General features: G+C 48.6%; 1 protein-coding gene across 1 annotated transcript in view; it reads left to right on the top strand.

Annotated features, from left to right (window-relative positions):
• The first annotated feature begins 11,540 nt into the window (after nucleotides 1–11,540).
• The window catches only part of Maml3 (mastermind-like 3 (Drosophila)), a 386,611-nt gene continuing 373,271 nt past the window's right edge, over nucleotides 11,541–24,880 (top strand). Inside the window, exons 1-2 of the mRNA XM_013029504.1 lie at nucleotides 11,541–11,730; nucleotides 12,868–13,010. Coding sequence (XP_012884958.1) covers nucleotides 11,541–11,730; nucleotides 12,868–13,010 — 333 coding nt within the window. The remainder of the gene's footprint in view (nucleotides 11,731–12,867; nucleotides 13,011–24,880) is intronic.

The following is a 24,880-nucleotide window of genomic DNA, read 5'->3' on the forward strand; positions in this document are numbered from 1 at the left end:
CCCACCCCCAGGTCTGGGTGTTGTGTCCCCCCATCCCGCCGGGACCTCTGCAGGCTGCGCAGCCAGCACCCCTGCGCCAGGGCTGCCCCCCCTCCCGGGCCTCCCCCCCCCCCAGCTGTGCAGCGCACCAGGCCCGCCAGACCCTGTCCCACTCCTGGTCTGGGCGATCCTGGAATCAAGGGCACACACATGGGGTCCCCCCCCCTCCGCCGAGGGCCTGCTGTGGGGTGCGCGGTGGAGCCAGGGCTGTGTGACCTTGAAGCGCCTAAGGTCTCCAGCCCTTCCTCTCCCGGCCCAGCCAGGGCCTTGCTGGATTCTCTAAAGGGTTCCTGACTCCCTAACTCGCTGGAGGCCTGGTTAAGCCGATCCTGGTAACTATCTCGGGTAACCGCCCAGCCTGGGCGGAGGAGGCCTAGGAGAGGCACAGCCCGAGGGGACTGGTCACTGTGGCCTGATGGAGACCAAGGGTCCCACCTGCACAGCCAAGGAGATGACCACCAGAATGGCGGCTTTAAACAGACCTTACCTGCCTGCCCTCCACACGCAGCCCCCACCCTGCTCCTGTGGCAGGCAGAGATGTGGGGGGGCCCCAGCTCCCCTTCTTCTCCCGGGGATTCGTTCTCCCTGTGATCCATGCCATGTGCCTAGCCTCCAGCTTCTTGTTCACTGTCCTAGTGTGGTCAGAACAGAGCAGTCCAGAGCCCCTGGGGACCAGGAACCAGATACCATGCATACTAACTGCCCAACATATATGAAGTCCAGGAATTCAAACTTTAAACTTTAATGTGTGTGTGTGTGTGTGTGTGTGTGTGTGTGCGCCAGTACTAGAGCTTGGTTCAGGGCTTTGCACTCTCATCTGGCTCAAGGCTGGTTGCTCTACCACTTGAACTACACCTCTGGGTTTTCATTGGTTACATTGAAGTAAGAGTTTCACACTTTATTTGGGGGGGGGCCTGGGCTGGCTTTGAACCGTCATCCTCATAGGTCAGTCTCTTGAATAGCTAGGATTACAGGCATATGCCACTGATGACCAGACAAGATTGGCCATCTTGCAGAAAATAATGGAAGGGCTCTGTGATTTCCACAGATGTCCACCAGAGGTGAGTCTAGAAACTGCTAACAATTAGCTTCTCTACTCTCACATGAGTCAGAAGGGTTATTTTCCCTCCAGGAGTGGAGTAGAAATCCAGTGAGACCGCTTTCTCCCCAGAGCCTCTGGGCAATAACTCAGGCACTTAAACAGGCTCCAGACGCCCACTGGAGAGCCCTCCTCCAGCAGGAAGATTCTGTGGGGTGGGACTGGCTTTCTAAGCTGTAGTATGAGCCTATTTGATGGGTGACTCCTTCCCATCCACACCACCACCTCAGGAGAGGTGTGGTATCTGACCACAGCAGACAAAATAAAGTCAGGAGCTTATCATCTTTCTCTAGAAGCATCCCCAAGCCTTTCCATGAGCATCAAATTTGTAGACCTCTTGGGAGTTTGAGCATGAATAAGCACACGGGTTCGCATGAACAGTAGCAGGGCCGGCAGGCAGCTGAGATGGTCAGCTCCACGTGGACCCAGGGGCACCTGCCGGCTGCTTACATGCCCTAGACTCCTCCCACATTAGGTTAGGCTGACACCTGTGGTCAGGCAAATAGGCTAGCACACGGGAGATGCTGTGGAGCCAGGCTTGCTCTCTCTTGTACTCCTTATTCTGGGGAAAATTGGGAATCATCAGGACACTCAATCATGTATAAGAAACTAAGACTGCCTGCTGCCAGCCAACAGAAACTCAACAGCCATGTTTGTGAGCCATCTTGGAAGCAGATTCTCTCACTACAGTCAAACCAGGTTGTAGTATCCCTGGCTTACATCTTGACATCACGAGAGACCCCAAGCCAAACCCATGCAATTAAACCATCCCTGAATTCCTGACCCACAGGAAAACTGAGATTAAAAGCATAACAATGTTTAGGTATGTTTGAATAATACAGAAACACTCAAAAGAGCTATGAGACACCCACTGGCCCCTGTGGGATGACAGTGAGGTCCTGCCCCTCCAGTGGTTCCGCTCTGCTCATTCCCTGTATGCCAGTGAGCTGAAATCCCCTGATGTCCTCCCCAAAGTCTAGGGGAAACTCTGTCTAGACTGAGTTCAATAAGCACAGCCTTAATGTAGGTTAAAGAGGCCTGGTCTCCTTGCCACAGCACCAGACTCAGTCATGGCACTTGGACTTAGGAGAACGTTTGCTCTGACACACTAGTTTCAATATGTCAGAAGAAGCTATAAATGGGGAAAAGGGGGCTGTGTCCGATTCCTCAGTCTTTGATCTGGAAGCCTGGCCCTGAAAAGCAGGTAGGTAGATGGCAGGAGACAAATGTCTATGACCCAGAGGGTACAGAGCCAGTCTGCCCCATGGATTGCCTGTGGATGCTTAAGGAGTCAAGTCACGTGGTTTCTTTCGAAAGTCTCCCCAGTTATTTATCTAGAGGCAGAAACATGTCACTGAACCCATGTGCGTAGAAGTGGCGAATTCCTTCTTGAACACCAACTCTGATAGTGGCCTCCTACATAGCCAGCACTGGTCCTGCCTCCTGCTTGGGGGAGGGGATATATATGCTTAATTCAAGTGGAGAGAACAACATGAGTAAATAATCTCAGCCAACCCAATGCTCATTTGAAATCCTGCACTCCCATAGAATATATGCCGATTTGCATAATTGATTATTCTTAAGTCTAATCAAAACTAAAATATCCAAGTGTTTCTACATTTTGCTAAAGATCTGGGGTTTGTACAGTGAGCTGGCCACCCCCACGCCCCACCAGATCTCGGTTGTAATGGAGTTAGCTTATGGGGAAAACTCCACTTCTTATAGACCATCCGGATCCCCTAAAATCCATGTCTTATTTTTCATCTGATACTAAGTCACAACTTTTTTATTTTTTTTTCAGAAAGTTTTATTTCTGCTATATTTTTAAATCCCAAAGCATTTATTTAAGGTGAACATGCGAAGCCGCACACCCCGCTGCTGGAACTGCTTTCTAATTGAGCATAAAAAGGCATTGCCTAGGCCAAGAGCACGCAGTGACCATGGGCGTTGTTTCTGGTGGATTTCCATCAGGTTTGTTTATCTTATTGTTAATGTGATGACCCAGCAATCCTTGAAACACAAGAATAGCACTTGTGTTAAACAAAACTCTAGATAAAGAATGGAAAGCAGGGCTAGCTAACCACATCCCACTAGGCCTTTTTTGGGGGAAAAAAATCTCACAAAGAAAAACCAACTCCTACTTCTCAGAAGACTACTTTCCCTTCACAGAGATGGAGCATTCTCAAACAAAGGCCTGAAGGCATTATCAACTCATCATCTATTTCTTGATGTGATTCCTATTTTCAGGCCCCTGCCTTCCTCCCTGTGTTCTGTCTGCATGCAGACAGGGGCACTTTCTACTTTGGTCCTGTTATTATGGGCATAACCAGCTCTTAGGTGACCCAGCCAGATTGGGTCATTTTCCACCCATAGGGCCACGGGGTCTCCCACTGCAGATGGACAGTCCAGAGATAGACAGGCCTGAGAGAGGATGAGGTTATTCCAAATGATCTGGGAAGAATGTGATAAGTTCAACTTAGGGCCAAGCCCTGGATATTGTTTAAAAAGAAAATAAAACAGGGGAGGAGAAAGGCCTTGGATTTCTGATGGCACAGGACACAACTCCTAGTATGTGATCTAATAAAAAATAGCCATAAAGCCAGGCACTGGTGGCTTACACCTGAAATCCTAGCTACTCAGGAGGCTGAGATCTGAGGATCGCAGTTCAAAGCCAGCCAGAGCAGGAAAGTCCAGGAGACTCTTATCTCCACTAATCCACTCAGAAAACCGGAAGTGGCACTGTGCTTCAAGTGGTAGAGCGCTCGCCTTGAGCTGAAGAGCTGAGGGACAGCGCCCAGACCCAGAGTTCAAGCCCCATGATGGCAAAAAAAAAAAAAAAAAAAAAAAAGCCATAGAAGGCTTAGAAATGTACTACTAAACAATGATTCAGTTGTCCCTGTTAGCCTAGGAAAGACTCTAACCTGATGTTAAAATTGATTCATCCTACCAGATATTTTAAAATAATTTAATAAAAATAATTTAAGATACGCGTGAATGGATAGAATAGATACCTGTGAAAAATGTGTACACTTTGGGAAAAGCTAAATAGAGACTGAGGTAGTTGCATACCCTGCCAGTGGAATGAAAAGTGGCCTCTGGGAGAGGAAAACATCCAAGTCCATTTCTGACCCCTCATTTTGGAAGTCCGTGCCAGCTGTGTGTGAGAATGTGTTCATATTTTGGCAGGGGGTGGGGTAGGGAGAGCTAAGACAAAGAACACAATATGGGCAAAGAGCTTGAGGAGGAACGGGGGATTCTGTTGAAAAAGTAGACAGGTATTCTCCTTTGCAGAGGAGAGGAAAAATGCCATATTCTGCGTCTGAGTTTGGTGATCTAGTCTGGTCATCCAAGCATCTCATCAGCTCGCTTGGAGTTCCCCAAGGCGGGGAGCTGTGCTGTAGCTGCAAGTACAGTTTGAAAGGAAGACCGTGCTCGGATGTGAGGAATTAGTCATGATCGTAGCCACTGCCCTGAGTGACATTTCAAGTGGAAATGAAGGAGAGACTTCGATCTCAGTATTTCTCCTTCTTAGGCAGATTCTGAGGACACGCAGCCAGATTCAAGCTCATCACCCTTCCCCAAGGAAAACCAATCGAGAAGCGATAAGACTCATAACCACCTGCCTATTTTCTACTGTAGCAAAAATCAGATCGGCACCCTGGCTAGCTAGTGACTAGTGAGGTCCAATGTGCTTTTGCAAGTCAGCCTGGGCTTGGGCTGTGGGGGTGAGCTGGGAGGGACTTTCCTGTGATGTTTGTGGTACATTGCAAAGAGGAAGTCCATTGCATCCACCGATTTAACAGGAGTCTGAAAATGTAGTTGGCACCCACAACTGTTTATTGACCCCACTACAGCTCCCTGGGAATCCCAAAAGAACCAACCAATTCTTTTCCGGTATTCTCTATGTCTCCCACACACCAGTGACTGTCTGAGGCCGGATCAAGTGTTTGTCGCCAAGTCTTAAGAAAACCAGTTTCCCTGGTCTAAAGGAGGTACTTTCAACTTCACAGCCCACAGACTGAAAGTCATCTGTGGGTTCTCCCATGGCGATTGTGGAGCTGGTCACCTGACTTGAAGCAGCCTTAGGGGAAGTGACCCATCTGTCATAGTTCTCACTCTGCTCAGGGCCGACAAAGCTAAAACATTGGCCAAGACCGGACGCTTAACCCACATGATAGAAACTTTCCTGGCAGCCAACGAATTTCACCACTGAAACACAGGGAAAATGGCTCTGTGAATTCTGACTTGTAGATCTATCAGACCTCTATCAAAGCAATGGAAATACAAAGCAGGAACAAGTATCGGAATATGATGATACGGCAGCAGGGGCTCACGTGGCGCCCCGCTCTTGGCTATACTAAGTAGAAATCTACAGCCCAGCACAACAAACATCACCGCCAACTTCCTGACGCCGTCCATGGATCGCCTGCTAGACCTGCTTTGCACTGAAGGGTCAGTTCACCAATCCGTCCTGGGGTGCAGCTGGCTCGTGGGGGCTGAGAGGACGTCCACAGGGCAGCCCAGGTCAAGAGGGAGCGTCAGCTGCCGCCCTGTAGTGAGCTGAGTCAGGACAACACCAAGGAATAGGCCAAAGGCCCTCTTCCGTCACTTACCCAAGCACCACTTTTTCAGGTGACTTCCATTTGTAGCAGTTCAGCAAGACAGCCTCAGAGTGAGCGGCCGGCAGCAAGGAGAGAGAGAGCAGACCTTTCTCCCCGGGTGGTTCTGGGAGGAACCCCCTCTGGACAGGGAACCTCGGGGCACAAGAGGCGAGTTCTTGTCGTATAGTTACCATAAAAGCAACTGCTGCAGGTGCCAGGGGCTCATGCCTGTCATCCTAGCTACTCAGGAAGCTGAGACTTGGATGATCGGGTACACGTGAGTCTCCATCTCTATGTAACTAGCAAAATGGTTGACTGGAGGCAGGGTTCAAGTGATGGAGCGCCCGCCTTGAGCAACTGAGCCAGAAGAATGCACAAGTCCCTGAGTTCAAGCTCCAGTTCCAACATGCACACACAAGACACTTGACAAAAGACATCAATAACAGGACCTCAAATGCTGTTGGAACTGAGTAGCTATCATGATTCAATCCTGACTGGCACAGAATGTAGAAGCCTTCTGCCAGGACAGCAGTGATTCTTATCTGTGTTGTCCAATATGGCAGCCATGAGCTCCCTATGGGAACAGAGCACTGGAAAGATGGACTGTGCGACTGGGAAGCTGAACGTTCCGTTTCCTGTTGAAGCATGCTCCTCTGGCAGCGGCTGGGTTGTTCAGGCCTTCTCCAGTCCTCTCCATACCCTTCCTTGTGTCTGGCACGTCCATCTCATTACTCACCGCTGTTTCTACCAGGCTGTGGACAGGAGCCAAGAGAGCATGCAAGCCCAGATCGTGGTGGGTTGGTGTAGGTAGCACTATGGAAGGAAGAACAGCAGTAACTCTTGGGAGACAGTGCTGCTCCCAGCTCTGCCCATGATTTGTGGGCCCATCCCTTAGCCTCATCTTCGAAAGAAAGGTCAGTACTGACTCCCAAGGTCTCAGTCATAATACAATCACGGACGGAGAAGTCCAGGAGCATTACTCAAACCCCCACTGTTTTTCAGGCATTTTGGTATTTAGGTAGGTTTATTGTCTCCCCAATTTAAAGGTGAGTTATACAAGTGCTGGTATGCAAATTAATATGAGCGACTAGGCACAAGTAAAAGAGAGAGAGAGAGAGAAAGGGAGAGGGAGAGAGAGAGGGAGGGAGGGAGAGAGAGAGAGAGAGAGAGAGGCCAAAGAGAAATCGACCTTGGGACAAGGCCAGAGGGCTTTGCTGAGCAGAGCCTGTGCCGTGGGAGCAGCCGCTCGGCCGTGTCCCTGGCAGATGTGTGGCCTTGCATCGTCTTGGGCAAGAAAGGGCCGAGAAGGTCTGACTGATAAAGACTGGAACAGAGGAGCCCAGCGTATGATTTATGGCCTTCAGCTGGGTACTAAGCCCACAGGGAATTCTGCAGCACAGATCTAGAATCCACGCTCACAGAAGAGTTTCGGAGAGGACATGGAGTCCTGGCTCCCTCCCTGGGTCTCCGGCCCCCACTTAACCTCTGTGCCCCTCCTTTCCAGCCTCCCCCTTTCTTCTTGCTTTCCTCTCTCCATGTCAGACCGGGATCAGTGTCTCCACTCAACAGCCCTGGCACCTGGACCCTGGGTCGGACAACAGAGGGTACTGGTTCTCCCCCCCCCCCCGACACACACCGGCTGGCTTGGCCCTGTGACATGCGGTGAAAGTTAGGATACATTGTCATCCATGGGTGCTTCCTGCCCCGGATGTTGCTCCTGGGACCCAGGCCCATCACCTTCCACCAGGAGCCATTTTCCCCGCAGTTCTGACTTTCAGGTGACAGAAGTTTGGCTCCTTCATTGGGCCTCAGGGAAGTGGGGGAGGAGAAGAGGCATGGCTTTGCCATGGGCTTTCTGCTTGGCAAGCAAGGAAGAAGAATTTATCTGCAGACATATTCTGCACAAAGGCCATCAAAATGCTCAGATGCCGTTCAGAAGAGGCCTTTTCCTGCTCCAAGCCTGGAACACGAAGGCTCACAAGGCTTTCTAAGGTCTTAAAACTTCTATTGGTAGGAAAATGGGCTTGGGTGGTGTGTGTGTGTGTAAATAAGAAACCCAGGCCCACAGATCCACACAGCTGAGGAACAGGGCTCGGAGGCTGACGCCTGTGGCCACCATTTTCTTCTGAGTCAACTCCTCTCTCTGTCCCATCTCCTCCTCTCCTTTTCTCTCCTCCCTCTTTTTTCTTTCTTTCTTAATATTAGTCTTTTCCCAGAAAATAAAGAGAGAAGGAAACAAAAAAGGAAAGAGACTCTGATGCCTTCCAAAACAAACCTTTTTTTTTTTTTAAAGCGTGTGTGTTGGGGAAGGGAGGGAGAAACAAGACCCTGATGGCTATGTGGAAAAAGCTACATACTTTGTAAATGACCTGCCATTGGGTGGACCTATAAAATACAGAGGATAGCTTTCTTTGCCTATTCCTTCCAAACCGCAGATATCAACGTGGGGACAAATGGTTCACTCTGCCACTGACGCAGAGCTCAGCTCTGTGTTTGGGGAGCTCACCCGACTTCTGGGCCTCTCTGAGCAATTCCCCCACCCTTTCTTTGTTCTGCCACACTGTGTCTTCCATTATTAGTCATTCTAATAAACACTCCTAATAAACACAGACTTCAGAAACCCATCCAGGATGCTGTTAGGGGCTGTTCTGCTTTCTCAGGAAAGACTGATACCTGAATTAGCTTTGTCATCTGTCCTAGAGGAACCCAGCTGAGATCACTAACACATTCCGTGACAAGCCACAACATAATGGGCATATTTAGTGTACATCCTCTTGTTAAATGGAATCTGCATTCCTAAGTGAACTAAAAATGCTTAATTATTGATAAGTTCCCCCAGGGATTGGTGACATTTGGGATGATTTTATCAGGCCGGAGATATGTAACAACACAACATGTAACATTGGATTGGAATCTAACCTCTTAGAGTATTTCCCTCCCCCGACCCTACCACCTACCCAAATTCATTTTGACTCACCTGGTCCATGAATATCCAAATCCAAGTGGAGGTGAAGGGAGGGTCAGGGAAGGACCAGAAGGCTGGGTGGAAGGTTTCAGATTGAGAACTTGCACTGAAGTAGAGACCATGGTGGTAATGAAGGAATGTTAGCAGAAAGGACTCAGCTGCTAGGCTTCTAGGTTGTTACCAACTGGCCCCATTACTTTAAGAAAATCGCACGATCTCTCTGAGAGAGAATGTTCTCATACATTCCAGAACTTTCTCATCTATTCTGAAAGTTCAATACCTCTTCCTTGACTGCCTGATGGAACTGTAAGCTGTATTATATAGATGAAAGTTCTCCTAACAAAGCGGTTTATAGAGAATGAACTCAGGGCTGGCATGGTTACACACACCTCTAATCCTGACCACTCAGGAGGTCCCGATTGGGATGACCTCAATTCCAGGCCAGCACAGGTGAAAGTTATTGAGAGCTGAGCTCAACCAATAAGCTGGCAGGGTAGTGCACACCTGTGATTGATTCCAGGCGTACAGGGGGCCTAGGCAGGGAGATTACGGCCTGAGGCCTGCTTTGGGCAGAAAAACAAACTAGGAGTCTCTATTGAAAACAAAGCAAAAAGGGGTTGGAGGTGTGGCTCAAGTTAGTAGGTCCTGACTTCACACCCCAGTACTGTCATACACACACACGCACGCACACACACACACATGCACACACGCGCACACACACATACACGTGGGCAGTAGCAGTAACTAAGCACCTTATTCACCAGCTATGTGCCAAATGGCTGTTTTGAATAGTTTAACAAATGCAAAGTCAATCAATTACTTTTTGCAAAACCCCCCAAGACCCATACCCCTGGCATAGGCTGATGGCACTCAGAGAAGAAGCTGAAGCTCAAAGCCTTCGCCTAAGGTCACAGAAGCCAGCGCCAGCGCCAGGCAGAAAGCCTGAAGGGATGAACAGGCCACAGGGAAAGGGAAAATGGGTCACGGCCCTAATTTTTACATAGAAGTGTTCCATCAACTTCGGCATTTGGGTGGTTTATACGAGATGACATACATTATTACAACATGTGACCATTGACATGAAATTTTAATGTTTTGGTCCTCTGTCAATTTCTCCTCACAGTTGTATAAAGGGAGAAAGAATTCCAAGCATGGCGTATACAATAAAGTTTTCAGTAAATGTTCAGGCTGTTGATCCTCTAGTGGCCGGACGGTGCGATTGCTCACTTCACTGGAGAATGACTTCCTTCGCTGGGATTCTGACTCCATTCCCGCTTGGCATCCTCTCCTTCTACCCCGAGACAGTGGCGTTCTCATTTGCACACAAACACTTTGCACGTGGCGGGTCCTGGTAGACAGGGTGCGGCTGGAGATGAAGTTATTGTTGGCTGGTGGGAAGAGAGACGCGCAGAAGCAGGCATTGGAGCCAGGCACCAGAAGCCAGCCAGCACCTGCTTGCCCGGTGACCTCGCCTCCCCTCACCTCTTCACGCTTCAGTGTCTCCATCTGCTCGTGGAGCACACATGATACCTTGCTCCAACGTCTTTGTGAAGCTCTGGGAGATGCTAGAAGGGGCCTCAGTGCTTTCCTGCTTCCTTTATGTGGAAAAACAAAGCCTCATCGATGCTTGAAACTTACAGAAGGGTGATTGAAGAGAAAAAGTAGTTCCATACCTGTATTCATCAATTGCTGATATTCACGACACCTACTTCAACCAGATGGACTTAATGAGTCACTTCAGTGTAAATAAATACACATGAAGTAGGGGGGAAGGTCACATGCTTTCATTCACTGTAGTTTACTAGAAACTGCAGTTTCTAGAAACATCCTGTGTGCTTCCTCTCTTGCTCACATCACGCATTCGGAGTCTGACTGCAGAGATGCAATCTTTTTCCTTCTTTTAGGGATGGGAAGAAACCAGCAGTCAGGAAAGAAGCTGCCGTCTCTACGCAGGTAGTGAAGGACGAAGGGAGGGCAGTAACCCACCTCCTGCTAGACTTCATTCTTAAAGGTTGATTTCTCCTTTCTCTCTAGTTCTTCGCCATCTTCCTTTCACAGGGCTTTCTCCATACCCCATGTGAAGCCCCACCTATCCCCATGCTGGGGGGGGGGGAGATCTCAGACTTGACGGTTTGCTGCGGAGCTTGTTGTATGTTGCAAGCCTGGCCCAAAGCCTGCCAAAATGAAAAAAACAAACAAACAAACACAAAAACTACCGAATGAGTCACTGGGACCTCCAGTCTGGAGCCGGCCACACTTCCCCAAGAATACTCAGGCTTCAAGAACTGCCCTGGGGTTGATTTTGGGCATGTGCTGAGAGTCTGTGGGCCTCTCTCCTGTGACCAGGGTTAACCAGGGTTAGGACTCAGAAGAGAAGGCACTTGATCTGGCCTCTTTTTTCCCCCTGCAGAGAATTAAATTGCAAAGCTGATCAGAGACTGATGAAAAACACACACACAGAAAGGCATCAGCCTGGCACCAATCCACACAGTCACGCCCCGCCTCCCCGCAATCCCATTACTGTTAGAACACCTCCCAGTCAGGACCCCTCAGCACTACTCAACAAGCACCGTGCTGCTCAGATTTTTCTGCATCAAAACAAAAAGAGGTGCGAAGGGAAAACACACTGCAACTGACCGACCGTCTATTGTGGCTGTCGAAGCGCAGCCACTGGCTGCCAACCTAGTTTCCCAGGAGGCTGAGATCTAAGGATGGAGAACTCAAGCCAGCCCAGGCACTCAAATCCTGGTGATTCTTATCTCCACTTAATCGGCAAAAAGCTGAAAGTTGAGCGGTGGCTCAAGTGGTAGAGCACCAGCCTCACTCAAAAAGGCCGATGGTAAGTGCAATGCCCTGCGTTCGAGCCCCAGGACTGGCACCCAAGGGCAGGAACACAGGCTCCAGGCGAGCTTCCTTCCCACCTGACCTGCAGCAGCCAGCGTCAGTGAGCGGTTCCTTTCTGACAGGAGGCACCCCACTGTGCCCCAATTTGGAGCTGCAGCTGGGCAAGGCAGAGCGCGCCTCCGGTGTGGCTTCTCCCTCCTAAGGACCACAGGGAGCCTGGGACCAGAAGCGCTGGTCGGGCAGGAGGCCTGAGCCCAACCTCCAGAGCTGGCCCCTCTTCAGCTTTGGGGGTGATGGGTGGGTGAATTGAGGGCGGGGTACCCTTCCCAACATTTTCAATCCCTCTCTTCCTGAATCCTGATATTGCACCTCCACCGGCGGCCACCATCCCTCCCCCCCCCATCCCCAGCCCCAAGAGCCAGGTCTGGTCCGCAGCCAGACTGGAAGGAATAGCAGAGGGCAGAGAGAGCCCCGCGTCACACATTCAAAGCCTAATTTTGGATCCGAATCATCCTCGCCGTCAAGTCTGACATATCACTCTCCTCCCCCCACCCCGTCCGCACCCGGCTGCTCTCCTAGGGGGAGAGACGGAGACCTGCTTGAGTGTTCATTGCTATTATTATTTTTCTTTCCTTTGTAAAGAAATAATTCTACGTAAGTGGGTGTGCAAAGGGTTCCGATCGGAGCCGACACGGTCCCTCGCCACCTTCTCCCCTAGCTGGCCCAACCCCACCCATGCCTCCAGGCCCTAGATTCCACGTTCACATCTGCTCCCCACCCTTCCTCTCCGCACGGTCCGCTCCCCTCCCCTTGACCTCACCCACCTGACGCCCCCTGTACCCGCTTCCTGGTATTCATTTAGATCAACTGTAAGTGGTTTGTTCAAAAGGACTTACCCACCGAAGCCTCCCTTGAGCAGACCGGGCTTTAATGACTATGTTTGCCTCTGTGTGTGTGTGTGTGTGTGTGTGTGTGTGTGTGTGTGTGTGTGTGTGTGGCTCTGGCTATGTTTACTCACTGACATTTTAGAGCAATACCTCACACTAGCTGCTTCGGGGGGGGGGAAGGGGGTCAGGACAAGTTCCCTACCCCCATCTTTCCGTTCACATTCACAAAGCCCTTCAGTGGAAACTGGAGCCAGAGCCCCCCTCCGCCCCTCCCCGCACGCCTGACACCCCACCTTGCCCCAAATGACACAGACAGAGCAGGGAAGTGGCAGGTGACAGCAGCCACCTGAGAGCCCCCCCCAGCACTGGCCCTAGGAGCGAGGAGAGACAGAATTGCCCCCCTTTCCAAGGGTGTGGGCGCTTCCTTGGGAGAATCTGCTGCTGCCAAGGGGCGGCGGCGTTGCCTCCTGGCTCCCGGCTCTCGGAGCTCGTGTGCCGAGCTGGCCAGCCGGCAGCCGGGAGCAGCTGCTGGTAATTATGCGCTGCAGCTTCAGAGGAAGTTGCTGGCTGGGAGAGTGAGCCAGGCCTGGCCACACATTGGCTGCGGGGCCTTAGGGAACAATGCAGATAGAGACGGGTGGCAGCCGGGGAAGAGCAGGCACAGGGCGAGGGGAAGACAGGCGGGAAGAAAGGGTGAGAGCGGATCCCAGGGCTGGAGGTGGGGAAAAAAACACAATCCAGGCGTGCTCCCCCTCCCCCACCCAGCCAGCCCCACCCCGGCCCAGGCCCCGAGGGCCGGCCCAGCCCCGGACTTTTCTTTTCTAAACTGTACCTGCTGCACGCTGTAGTTAGAGACGTGTGCCTGGCTGACATATTGAAAAGCACTCTTCAGCCTGTTTAATCTAAATTGACTGTATCTCTGGAGCAGCTGGCCATGGGGAAACACACACACACACATACAGAGACAAAACAAAAAAAACAAAACAAAAGAACTCAGGATGAGAAAGGCAGGCTCTCAGGAGGAGCTGGTGCAGCGCAGCAGCTACAGTGTCTGGCTCCCTGCTAGGCCCAGAACCCTTCCTTCAATAGGGAGAAAGAAGGGGGCAAAAGCAATATTCCCCAAACACGAGGTGGGCCATTGAGTAAGTTTTCTTTTTCCTGATTGGAGAAAAACTCACTGTATGGTTGGGTTTTATCTTTTCCAAGGTTTCCTTAGGGTTTGCTAGTTAGAACCTGGTAGGAACTGAACCTGGGGCGCGTGGGGGTCTGAATTTGAGACCTCTGCCTGACTCAGTGTGGCTCTTCACTCATCGGGCGGGCGAGGCAGCCATACGCATGCAGGGCTGTGGCTCCTCCTCCCTCACTTCCTTCTTCCTTCCTTCCTTCCTTCCTTCCTAACTTCCTCTCTCCCTCCCTCTTTTCTTCTTTCTTCTTTCTTCCTTCCGTCCCATCAGCACATCTCACCGTTTCTCCAGTTAGGAATCTCCAAGCACAAAATCAGCACACCCTGTGCTTTTGCCAGCCCAGAGAACAATGTGGAGGCCCTGCTCAGATGAGTGGACAGGCCTGGGATCCCTGTGACCTCTTAGGGACCCCTCTCCACTTAGACAACTCCTGATTTATGTCGCTTTAAAAGGGCGGGCGTCCTACCTGTTATTGGACACTGGCAACACACAAAGCTGACAGCCACATACAATGACACGTTATTGGCTTGGCCTAGTAAATGAGGAGGTAATCCCATTACCTTTCCCCTTGTCCACTGCCCTGCACAAAATGGCTTGAAATGCTATCCATCAGTAGGCACCCACGCAGAGAGATGTGCCTGGCCTCTGTGTGGGCAAAGCAGCCTGGCTTTCTGTTGATTAATGAAAATAAACAATGACACTATTCTCTCTAGGACCTGGGTGGACAGATCTTTGGGACAAATCAAAAGGATTCCCCGCCCCCCCCAAGATCTAAGTGAGTACTATTTTATTCTTCCTTCCCATTTTTATTCCTCCAATTTAAGCCGTACGTTTTCGACGCACACCTTCCTGGAGCTATGTCATTCCCTACAGAAGCCTCACTAAGGGGGGTTTCAATTAAGTAAATGTAAAAGCAATCGCAGCCTCGGCTCTTCAGTCCTCGCCCCTGCTCCCAGGCGCAGTAGTCCTGTGTGGGTGGCACTACCGCGGGAAAGCTCCGCATCATCAGACAGCCCCACCCCGGAAATCCATGCGCCCCTTTATCTCAGGGCTCGCCTTCCTTTTAGAACCCTCTACATATAATTTTTATAAAGATGAAACCGTTTTGTCTTTAATTGCAACTTCAATCAAAATGAATTAGCTTCCTCCCAGCTCCTAAGGGAAAACCCCTAACAATTCTGCTGGTGGAACCTTCTAGCATAGCTGGCAAAGCTGAGGAAGACTTCCATCAAGTCAGCCAGGCTACTCTGGGGCTGTCTGACCCTGACGAGTTCCTTTTGATAATTTTTCTAGACCGTTCTTAATAACAGCTAGAAAAGGCCACTGGGAGGTTAAGTGGTCTATCAAGGAGACACAAGGGTATCAGCATACAAATTTGCACAATAAATAGAGAGTAATAGGTCCTTTAGAATGACATGGTTGTAGCACACTACGAAACCCTGTAGTGAGCCTTTGAAGCTGGGCAGATGCACGGAGCCGGGGAGCACTTTGATGAGGCAGGAAGGGCCTTCAAAGCTTCCAGGGGTAAAGATTAAAACAACTGCCTGCAACCAACTGCTCAGCTCCCGTGTGTGTTTGTGGGGGCAGGGGCTGGATTATGTTAAAATTAAACACACCAAAACCTGCACCGGAGCTCTTAATGAACCACAACAAAGCCAGATAAAGGATGAGACACTTAGCATTTATGCCGGTGAGGAAGTTAGATCAACACTTTTTGAGTTTCATTTTTTATTTTCTAACTTTTGGCCTATACTTTGACTATGTAAAAAAAAATGGTCATCTCACACTCTTTTTGCAAATCTCACCTCTCATGGGAAGACAACAGACAAAGCTAGATATAAACAAGCTAGACAACATGAATACAAACCTCATTCTGAGCTGACCACAATTTAATGGAAGATGAAAATTTTCAAAGCCCAGGCCCCACATAGGTTATTATTCACAAATTCTTATGAGCTTCCATCCAGCCTCATTGTGGCCAGTGTATGGATGGGTAACGGCCCCTTTCTGCAAGCAGATAAGCAGGATGTTGCCACAGTTGCTTTCTTAGACAAAGCTACATTATCACAACGCAGCCATTATGTGCTACAGCCACAACCTGGGCTGGCCATTGGGCTGATCTCTCATCTTGCAAGGAGTAGATGTCAATCTTGGCCTTGTTGGACAGGGAGGGAAAGCAGAAAAAAAAACAGGATGAGTCAAGTCCAGCTTGGGAAGTTTCTAGAGTTAGAGATTTCTCCCTTTCCTTTTTGATCTCCGGGTAAAGATGAGGGAAGGCGTTTTTTTTAATATTCTTCGAGGATCATGTCAGCAAGGCAACTGGAAATGTTCTCAGCAAGGCCAGGTCATCGTATTACCAAATGCCCAAGGGCCTGGCACTGATGGGGCCCTGCTCAGGTGGGGTGAGCAGGTGGGTAGGGAGGGGCATGGGGAGAAAGACCAGAGCTTTTTAACTTATTCCCCTATGTAACCTCTTTCCCCTGCCTTGGGCAGCAAATCCACTTAAAGCTAGCAGCCCAAGGTCCAGGCAAACACCACTGCTGGGAGAGTTGGGCAGGTTTTCCAGCCACCGAACCTCCTGTGGCAGCAGAATGGCTCCGCGTCTGTGCCTTTGGCTGTGTTGTGCAGTGAAATGTTCCCTACTCCAGAGGGGCACAGGGCAGGTGGGGAGGCCGGGCTGGGGAGGCCGGGCTGGGGAGGATGGGGGTGTGTCCCCTGGCCTGGGGAAGACTGAGGTAGCATCACTATTGGAACTCAAGAGACCCGGAAAGAAAGGACCAAGCCATAGCACCATGCTTGATGAGCAAGTCCTGAGCAAAGGATGCTCCTCCATCACGGAACTGGCTGTGTTCCTTCTCTTTACGTCTTCATAAATCATATGCAGCACTGTTGGCATGAGTCATATGGCTCGATAGCAAAGCTCCTGCTAAGCCACCCAGCTGCACGGGACAAAAATACCTCGATGAATAGTGTGTGTTTGTCCTGCATGGTTTATGGTATAAATAGGAAACCAGTAAAATTCAGGGGTTCCCCCAGCCTTGGGTAGCTGAGTCTCCCGCTTCTTTGCTATCTCCTCTGTCCTTCAGCTGTCCAGTGTCTCTGCATAGCCCAACTTCTTTGCCTTGGTGAAGAGAGAAAAAGGTTCCGGACAAGGTAATTTCCACGTGCAGATGGTTCTCCTCTGTCCACGGGCTACGCTTAGAGTGTGAGTCAGTATGGAGCTCCAACCAGGTCTGTGACTCGGTCTTTGCATTCTCGTGGGATAGTGACAGGCACCCCTGTGGTTGGAGGGCTTGCAAATGGCTCGTGAGGTGTGCAATGTGGTGGAATCATGTATGCGTCATCCCGTCGTGCTGTGTTGCGTTTAGGGGTCTCTTAGGTGGGTGAGTGGGGTCAGGGGAGCCGTCTCTCCTCTCCAGATTGAGTCCTTGCAAGGTTGCTAGGTGACCACATTAGACTGTACCCATAGTGCACTAATCCAGGCTACCCCACCCCGCCAGGTTCTTATTCCCGATTTCCCCGAAAGACCTTGAGTTACCCCTGCAGCTCCAACTCCCTCCCATTTCTGCTCTATCTTAAACCCTCCAGATACGTGCTTTCTGGCAGCCCGCTTCAATGTGATTTTGGTTAATATTTAATAATTTCTCTTCTCTGTCCTCCTTGGATTGGGTCCTTATGACTTCTGGGTTATTGCTTCATGGGGTAATGAAGTTTCTGACATTAACGTGTGCTGTTGGCGTACATCTGCCTCATTAATGGAGGTATTACTGTATATGTGGGTCACTTAATATCTGTTCGATGGCATATCACATTTACCTTCAGATTAGGGTATCATTTAATATGTATTTAGGGCTTTGGTATTAAGAGATGTATTTCTTTAATTAAATACATATTTTGAGCCGTGACATCTGACATGTTTTGCTTAGATATAAAGTGTTCATATAATTTGCCTATCGAAGTTCGGTGAAGTATAAAATACACTAATGAGTAGTAGTAAATCACTCAGCAAATATAAACCTTAATTTGTTGGGCTGGCAGGACTAGGAACAGCTCAGCGTCTTCTAGAACCCACTGCTCTTAGATTTGCTTCTCCTTGCCCGGCTGTGGCCTTGCTACTCCCATGCACTAGCCACATTGGTACACTGCGACTTCTGGTGGTTGAAGCCAACAAGGCAGGTGGCAGATGAGACCTTCCCAGGGGTCACTGTGGCCCTTTGAGCTCTCTGCTTACTTCCTTGGTCCTCTCCGGTGTGGAGATAGCAAATGCACTCCAGTGTCCAAGGAAACTGGACTTTAATTTGGGTATGATCTGAACAGATTGCTAAACCTTTCCATACCTCTCTTTCCTTGCCCTTAAAAACTAGTGGTGATGGTTCACACCTGTAATCCCAGTTCCTCAGAAAGCTGAGATCTGAGGATCTTGATTCAAAGTCAGCCTCGGCAGAAAAAAAAAAAAAACATAAGACTTTTCCCTAAGTAACCAGTCCAAGCTAAAGCTAGAGTTATGACTCAAGTGATAGAACACGAGCCTTGAGCAAAAAAAGCAAAGGGAGCGTTTGAGGTCACGAGTTCAAACCCCAGTACAGAAACAGACAAGCAACTATAACAACAAACTAATGGCATTACATACTCCTCAGGTGAGTTGTAAAATTCAGGCATTTAATCCAAATATGCCTATAAGAACACACCATCAACGTCAACTCTCATCCGCATCAGATACTCACATTCAGAAAATGACTTGAGGCAGTATTTTAGTTCCATTCCTAGCACTGTACTTAAGCTAAGTAGTCAACAAGGGTGTGCATCTAGAAAGACACACTGGTCTGGCTTGTGTGGATGTCTGAGCACCAAGCCACAGCCCCCAGGCTCTCAGAGTGGCAGTGGTCACTGTCAGTCCTGTGGCCAAGGTCCCGACCAGTGTCTAGGCTACAGGAAGAGCCCACCAGGCTCATACCTACCTGCCTTCTCAGTATGCTGGGCCTGAGCACCGCAAGCCAATGGGGAGCACGGAGGAAGAAGTCAGTCTTTGCAGGTGCACGCGCTTTCAGATCCCACTCTATGAGTTGTCCCCCAGTTCCAGTGGATAGAGTCTGGGTGTGGTATCAAAATATCCTGAGTTTTACCATGGAACTATGCTGCTCTCTCTCTCTCTCTCTCTCTCTCTCTCTCTCTCTCTCTCTCTCTCTCTCTCGCCTAACATTGATCTACTAATAAATGAGTAATAAATAACAATTGCTCCAGAAAAACAATAAACTTTTAGAAGGAAAAAAATAGATATAGAGGAGCTGGGAATGTAGCCCAGTAGTAGAGTGCTTGCTTGCCTTGCATGCATAATAAAGCCCTGGGTTCAATTCTTAGTACTACATACACAGAAAAAGCCAGAAGTGGCATTGTGACTCAAGTGGTAGAGCATTAGCCTTGAGCAAAAGAAGCTCAGGGACAGCGCCTAGGCCCTGAGTTCAAGACCCAGGACTGGCCAAAAAAAAAAAAAAGTGTAGAAATCAGTCATAAGTAACTTTGGACTTGATAGGCATTATTTAAAATACTCTAATCTACTTACCTGGCAAAAAGACTTTGTTGTTGTTATTGGTGGTGGTGGTTATGGGACTGGAATTCAGGGCCTGGGCACTGCTGTCCCTAAGCTCTTTTTGCTCAAGTTTAGCAAATGTTCTACCACTTGAGCCACAGCACCACCTCCAATTTTCTGGTGGTTCATTGGAGATAAAAGTCTCATGGACTTTGCTGCCTGGGCTGCCTTCTAACCCCAATCATCAGAGTAACTAGGATTACAGGTGTGAGCTACTGGCACCTGGCAAGACATGGTTTTTAAAGTCTCAGCTTTAGCATCATAAAGCCAAGTACATTGGGTGGGTGGAGATCTTCGGTAATGACTTTTAACTAGCAGGTAGCCACACTTTAGGGTGGCTGGCTTGCTTTCTGGAGAGCCACACACAAGTTTGCTGGAGAAAGGAAGAGCTTATTGGATATTGTGTGGAGGCCTGATTGCTGCAGCCCTCCCACCCCGCTTCCTCCCCCCAGGGGCACCTAGAGTCCACCCAGGCCAGTGGTCACGAAAGCCAGTATCCCAGGGCCACGTTCATTACCTTCAGGTGTCTCCTTGGCAGGCCGGTCAGGTGTTGCTGTCTCTATCTGAGCTTGGTGAAAGTCTTGGTAATTACAGAGCTATTGTTGACCAAAGTTCAGTTGAAACTTCCTGGTGACGAAGCATAAACAACCTTTCTCTAGAGGAAGGAACCAATGTGCTGATAAGAAACCCGTGTGCTCTTCCTAAGGGAGAGCGGTAAGCCTCTTCTCTTGCTCAAAATTTCTCAGTAATTGAAATTACGTCTCAAGTGAAATTTCCCTATTATTTTCTAACCAGGCCAGTATGGCATGTTGATATCAAGTAAAGTGTGTGTGTGTGTGTGTGTGTTTAATAGGCCAACTGGACATTAGATACCAATAGTTCACACCTCTAATCCTAGCTACATAGGAGGCTGAGGTCTGAGATTGTACTTTGAAGCCAGCCCAGGCAAAAATAAGTCCATGAGACTCCATCTCCAAAATAGCCAGCAAAAAAAATAGTCTGGAGGTATGACTCAGGAGCAAATGAACAAGTTGAGCAAGCCTAGGGCTCTGAGTTCAAACCCTATTGCCAACAACAGCAAAACCAAACAACAACAACAGGAGAGTGGAAAATGCATATTGTGTAAGCAACAAGTGTGAGCTCATGAAGAGCAACTTGATGAACTTAGCAGGTCGCTAAGCAGCCCAGCCCCTCAGCCCAGCTCCAACAAATTGTGAAGACTTCACTTTTCAAAAGAGAAATGCAGAATCAGGCTATTAAGCCAAAACTCCAGGTTCAGTTTATTGTTAGCAATTGACTGCCATCAAAACTGATTTCAAGTCTATTAATAAATGAGCGTTAAATAATAACTGTTCCGAAACAAAAAAAAACTTTTAGAAGAAAAAAATATATAGGTGTAGAAATCAGTCCTAAGTGACTGGGGGCTTGGTGGAAATTATTAAAAGCACCCTAATCTATTTAAGTAAGCACTTGACAATTTTCAAAATGTGTTCACAACGTTCTGTCTTGCAAATCCATTTTCATAGAAACTGAGGGAGAGAGGCAAGGATAATCATTTGACTCTGCACACACACACACACACACACACACACACACACACACACACACAGAGCTAGAGGCTCAGAGAGACTGACAGTTTGCTTTGGTTGTGAATAGTGGATCTTGAAACTAACCAAGCTTTCTGAACGCCACCCCAGCCCTCTTTCCAAGCATATGCAAGGAAGGGTCCAGTGTGCTGTCTCCTACACAGGTTAGTGGTGAGTGAGAGCTCTCCCTCCCGAAATGTCACTCATAAATGATTGGGAAGCCAGACGGAGATAATAATGATATTAATGATAATGGCTAATGCTTATCGATCATTATGCTTTCCAAATCCTCTCCCCTATGTCACCCCTAGAAATGCCTCAAAGAAAAGTTAAAAGAACTTTTTAGAAGCGCCTCCCCAGCGGCGCAGATAACTTCCTGCGTGGTCTGCTTGAGTTGCTTTTGCCAGAATGTTGCAGAAGAAAGGTCAGATGGAGGCTTGTCAGAATCAGAGCTCCTCTCCACTCTTCTACACCAGCTCAGCCTGGGGCAGAGCCATCCCTTTGAAACCGCTGGCCAATCTCCTCCTCTCCCAGTATCAAAATACAGAGGTGCGGCTGCAGCCTGACACCCTGTGCTCAGCTTGGGTTTGCTGTGTAGTCTTGATGAGGACCCTTCTTCACGAGCTCCCTGTATTAGCAGGGAAGGACAATACCAGGGCAGTCTCACGCCCATTAACCTCTGATTTACCTCCATTAAGCTGACCACTGGAAGGATGGATCAGTGACCAGAAAAGTGGCCCTTTCTCCTTCCATTATTGCATATACTGGAAGGAAAGATTCCCTGTAAATTCCTGTGGTTGTGTAATTCACTCTAGTGGATAATAATTCTCATCGCAAGACAGAAGGCAGGCACCAAACTTCAGTGTGAGTTTGTGTAGCCAGATTAAAAAAGAAAAGACTCACGCAGCCTGTTTCTCAAAGAATAGTGAGGTTGCCCTTATATCCCTGTGTCATCTCACAAACATATCTGGGACATTAATCCATATTGTGGATTTGGAGCTCATTTTTTCTGCTTGAAGTTTTTTACATTTATTTTCATTATAAAACAAAGCTGGGCTCCAGTGGCTGATGCCTGTAATCCTAGCTACTCAAGAGTCTGAGATCTGAGGATTACAGTTCAAAGCCAGCCTGGGCAGAAAAGTCTGAGAGACTCTTATCTCCGATCAACCACCAGAAAACCAGAAGTGGTTCTGTGTCTCAATGTGGTAGAATACTAACCTTGAGCAAAAGAGCTCAAGAACAGTGCCCAGGCCCTGAGTTTAAGCCCCAGGACTGACAAAAACTAAATAAAATAAAAATAAAACCTAAGAAGTACCTGAAACCACATTTTTTTTCTTTTTGGTATTTGTAACTAAAAAAGAATTTATTCCCCCACTAAGGATTTTGCTCCTCGGCAAATGCTTATAAACTGAAGAATGGATTTTGTCAGGGGTGTGTATCTTTTTTCTAATCAACCTTTAATTTCCGAAAAGTGGGGCTATGGAGAAGGAGGTACGAAATGTGAATCTGCTAGATTATAATCTGGTCAATTATCATTCCCCTCCCAATTAAGTGTAAATGTGATTATGTGAACATCCAGAATAATTCCTGTAGTAATTGTGCTAGATCAACAGCCTACATTTATTTTATGTAATATTCCTTTTTAATAACAATGTCGATTAAAGACATCTGTTGAATGTCTATAATTGCTTATTTCATGCGCAGATTGCATAAGAGAGGCTGTAAGAATTCTGTTTTCCACTTAATGTTATGGGCTGTTAAGAAGGTTTATCGGTCTAACATTATTAGTTGCAAGCGGACTCAAATTGAAATCAGGTCCAAGAATTTACTTATCCATAATATTATGAAGGCTTTGGCAAACGTTTGTTTAACATTTGACTAAATAGGAATATTAGGATAATGTAATGCTTTACCTGCAGTTCTCAAATAATTTCTATCGGTGAGACTTCAAACTCCCACCACAAGCCTTTGAAAACTCAGAGATTTCTACTGTCAGGCCAATGCTTTAACTAGGAGAGGAAAGAGATATATATGTACTAAAGTACTTGACTAGAAGAGAAAAAGATGGCTGAGCAGCAGTGGCTCACACATGCCTGTAATCCTACCCACTCAGGAAGCTCAGATCTGAGGATCCCAGTTTGAAGCCAGTCTGAGTAAACACATTCAAGAGACTCATCTCCAATTAACCAGCAAAAAGCTGGAAGTGGAGCTGAGGTTGAAGTGGTAGAGTGCTAGCTTTGGGGGAGGGAGGGGAGTCAAGCAAGAGTGTGAGTCCCTGAGTTCACACCATAATACCAGCTGCGGGCAGGGAGGGGTAGGGAGGGGTAGGGAGGGAGAAGAGCTTGCCAGGTGCTCCGCCCCCCTTTGTGGGAGGCCTGCATTTGCTTTGAAGCCTCCTACCACGCCCATGCATCACCGCAGCCATTGGCTGGGCTGAGCACAGCTGCAACTGTATTTTAAAGATCTCAATGATTAAGATGAAAAGAAAGCAATAAGACATACTCGTGCAGTCTGCTGAGACCCCACCCCTGGCAGTCTCTTAGTGACCCAGGGATTAACCCAGCACTGCCAGGGCACACCACTTCACCTCCCCCACAGAAGGGCTCTGTGTGGCTGGCGCTCTCCAGATGTGAGGTGTAGCTAGCTCCTTCAGGCACTTTTTGTTTGGTCGGTGAGATCTCAAATGCACTGTCGTGTGCAGTTTTTAGGGAGGAACCTGCTTCTTCTTTTTTTGTTCCCCTGCCCCCTTTTGGTCATGGAGCTTGAACCCAGGGCCTGAGTGCTGTCCCTGAGCTTTTTTTTTTGCTCAAGGCAAGCACTCTACCACTTGAGCCACAGCACCACTTCTGGTTTTCTGGTGGTTTGTTGGAGATAAAAGTTTCATGGACTTTCCTGCCCAGGCTGACTTTGAACCACGATCCTCAGATCTCAGCCTTCTGAGTAGCTAGGATTATAGGTGTGAGGCACCAGCGCCTATGGTTAACCTACTATTTTTTTACCTTACAGTCCAAGAGAAACCTCAGGGAGACTTTCAAAGGGGCCATCCCAGTCCCCATTTATTGAGTAAGAGGTAATTGATTGCTGGGCCAGATTAAATCGCAGAGGGAAGTCTAACAATACTTCCCTTTGTTGAGCACCTGTGCTAATTGATCAGCAAGCTCTTAGAAAAGCGTGAAACCGAGTCCACAATAGAGTTGATAAAATTTATTTTATAATCTCATATATATGCCTGCCAGTAGGGACCGGCCAGTTTTGCCATTCATTCATTCATTCATTCATTCTGCCTGTTCGTTACATGCTGGCACCAGAGATTATGTAATATGCCAAACAGAGATAGCCATCATTCTGCAGCAGCTTTTATGCTGTATGGAGAAGACAGAACTGGACTATTTACAAGTGCACTGAATATTAGGAAGGAGAGCTGTGTGCGGCCAGGCAGCGCGTCACCAGCCTGGTCTATGGAGCAAGAACTTGCATCCAAACAAACAAGACAAGGAAGGAGAGACATGATCTGGAGGTTTTTAGTAGGGAAATCTAACCTAGTCAGAAGAGTCAGAAAGAGTCCTTAAAGGAAATGCTACCTAAGGCATGTGTAGTGCCTTTTACCCATGATCTCAGCTGCTCACTCCCTTCCCACCGCACCCCACACCAAGCCGAGGTAGGAGGAGCCACACCACCCGGAATTTCCAGTGGGAGGGGTGAGGGTGTTGGGGTGCAGGAGAGAGGGGAACTTGCATGCGTGTCTGTCTTCTTGTTACCCTGACTCCTGGCTCCCCGCAGTACTTGCTCAGATTCCTGCAGGCCCCCCATGCCCCCCACCCCCAGCCAGTCCTTCCACCCCCTCACTCCTATTCCATAGCACTTGATGGAGAGACCCGGGGAGCTCTGACCTGCCATGATTTGTCACGCGGCTGGGACAGGGTTGGTTAGGAATGAGCTGCAGGGCTGGAGAGTAGATACCGGATATGTTAGCTACCAGATGAAACTGTCACCTGTTCAGGATCCGAGTTCTGGAGCAGCTTCAGTGTTCTCATTCCCAAACACGACTTACGGAGACGTTAGAGTTGCACGCTAACATCACACCCTCG

Source organism: Dipodomys ordii, unplaced genomic scaffold, assembly GCF_000151885.1.
Source record: "Dipodomys ordii isolate 6190 unplaced genomic scaffold, Dord_2.0 Scaffold119, whole genome shotgun sequence".
Classification (NCBI taxonomy): domain Eukaryota; kingdom Metazoa; phylum Chordata; class Mammalia; order Rodentia; family Heteromyidae; genus Dipodomys; species Dipodomys ordii.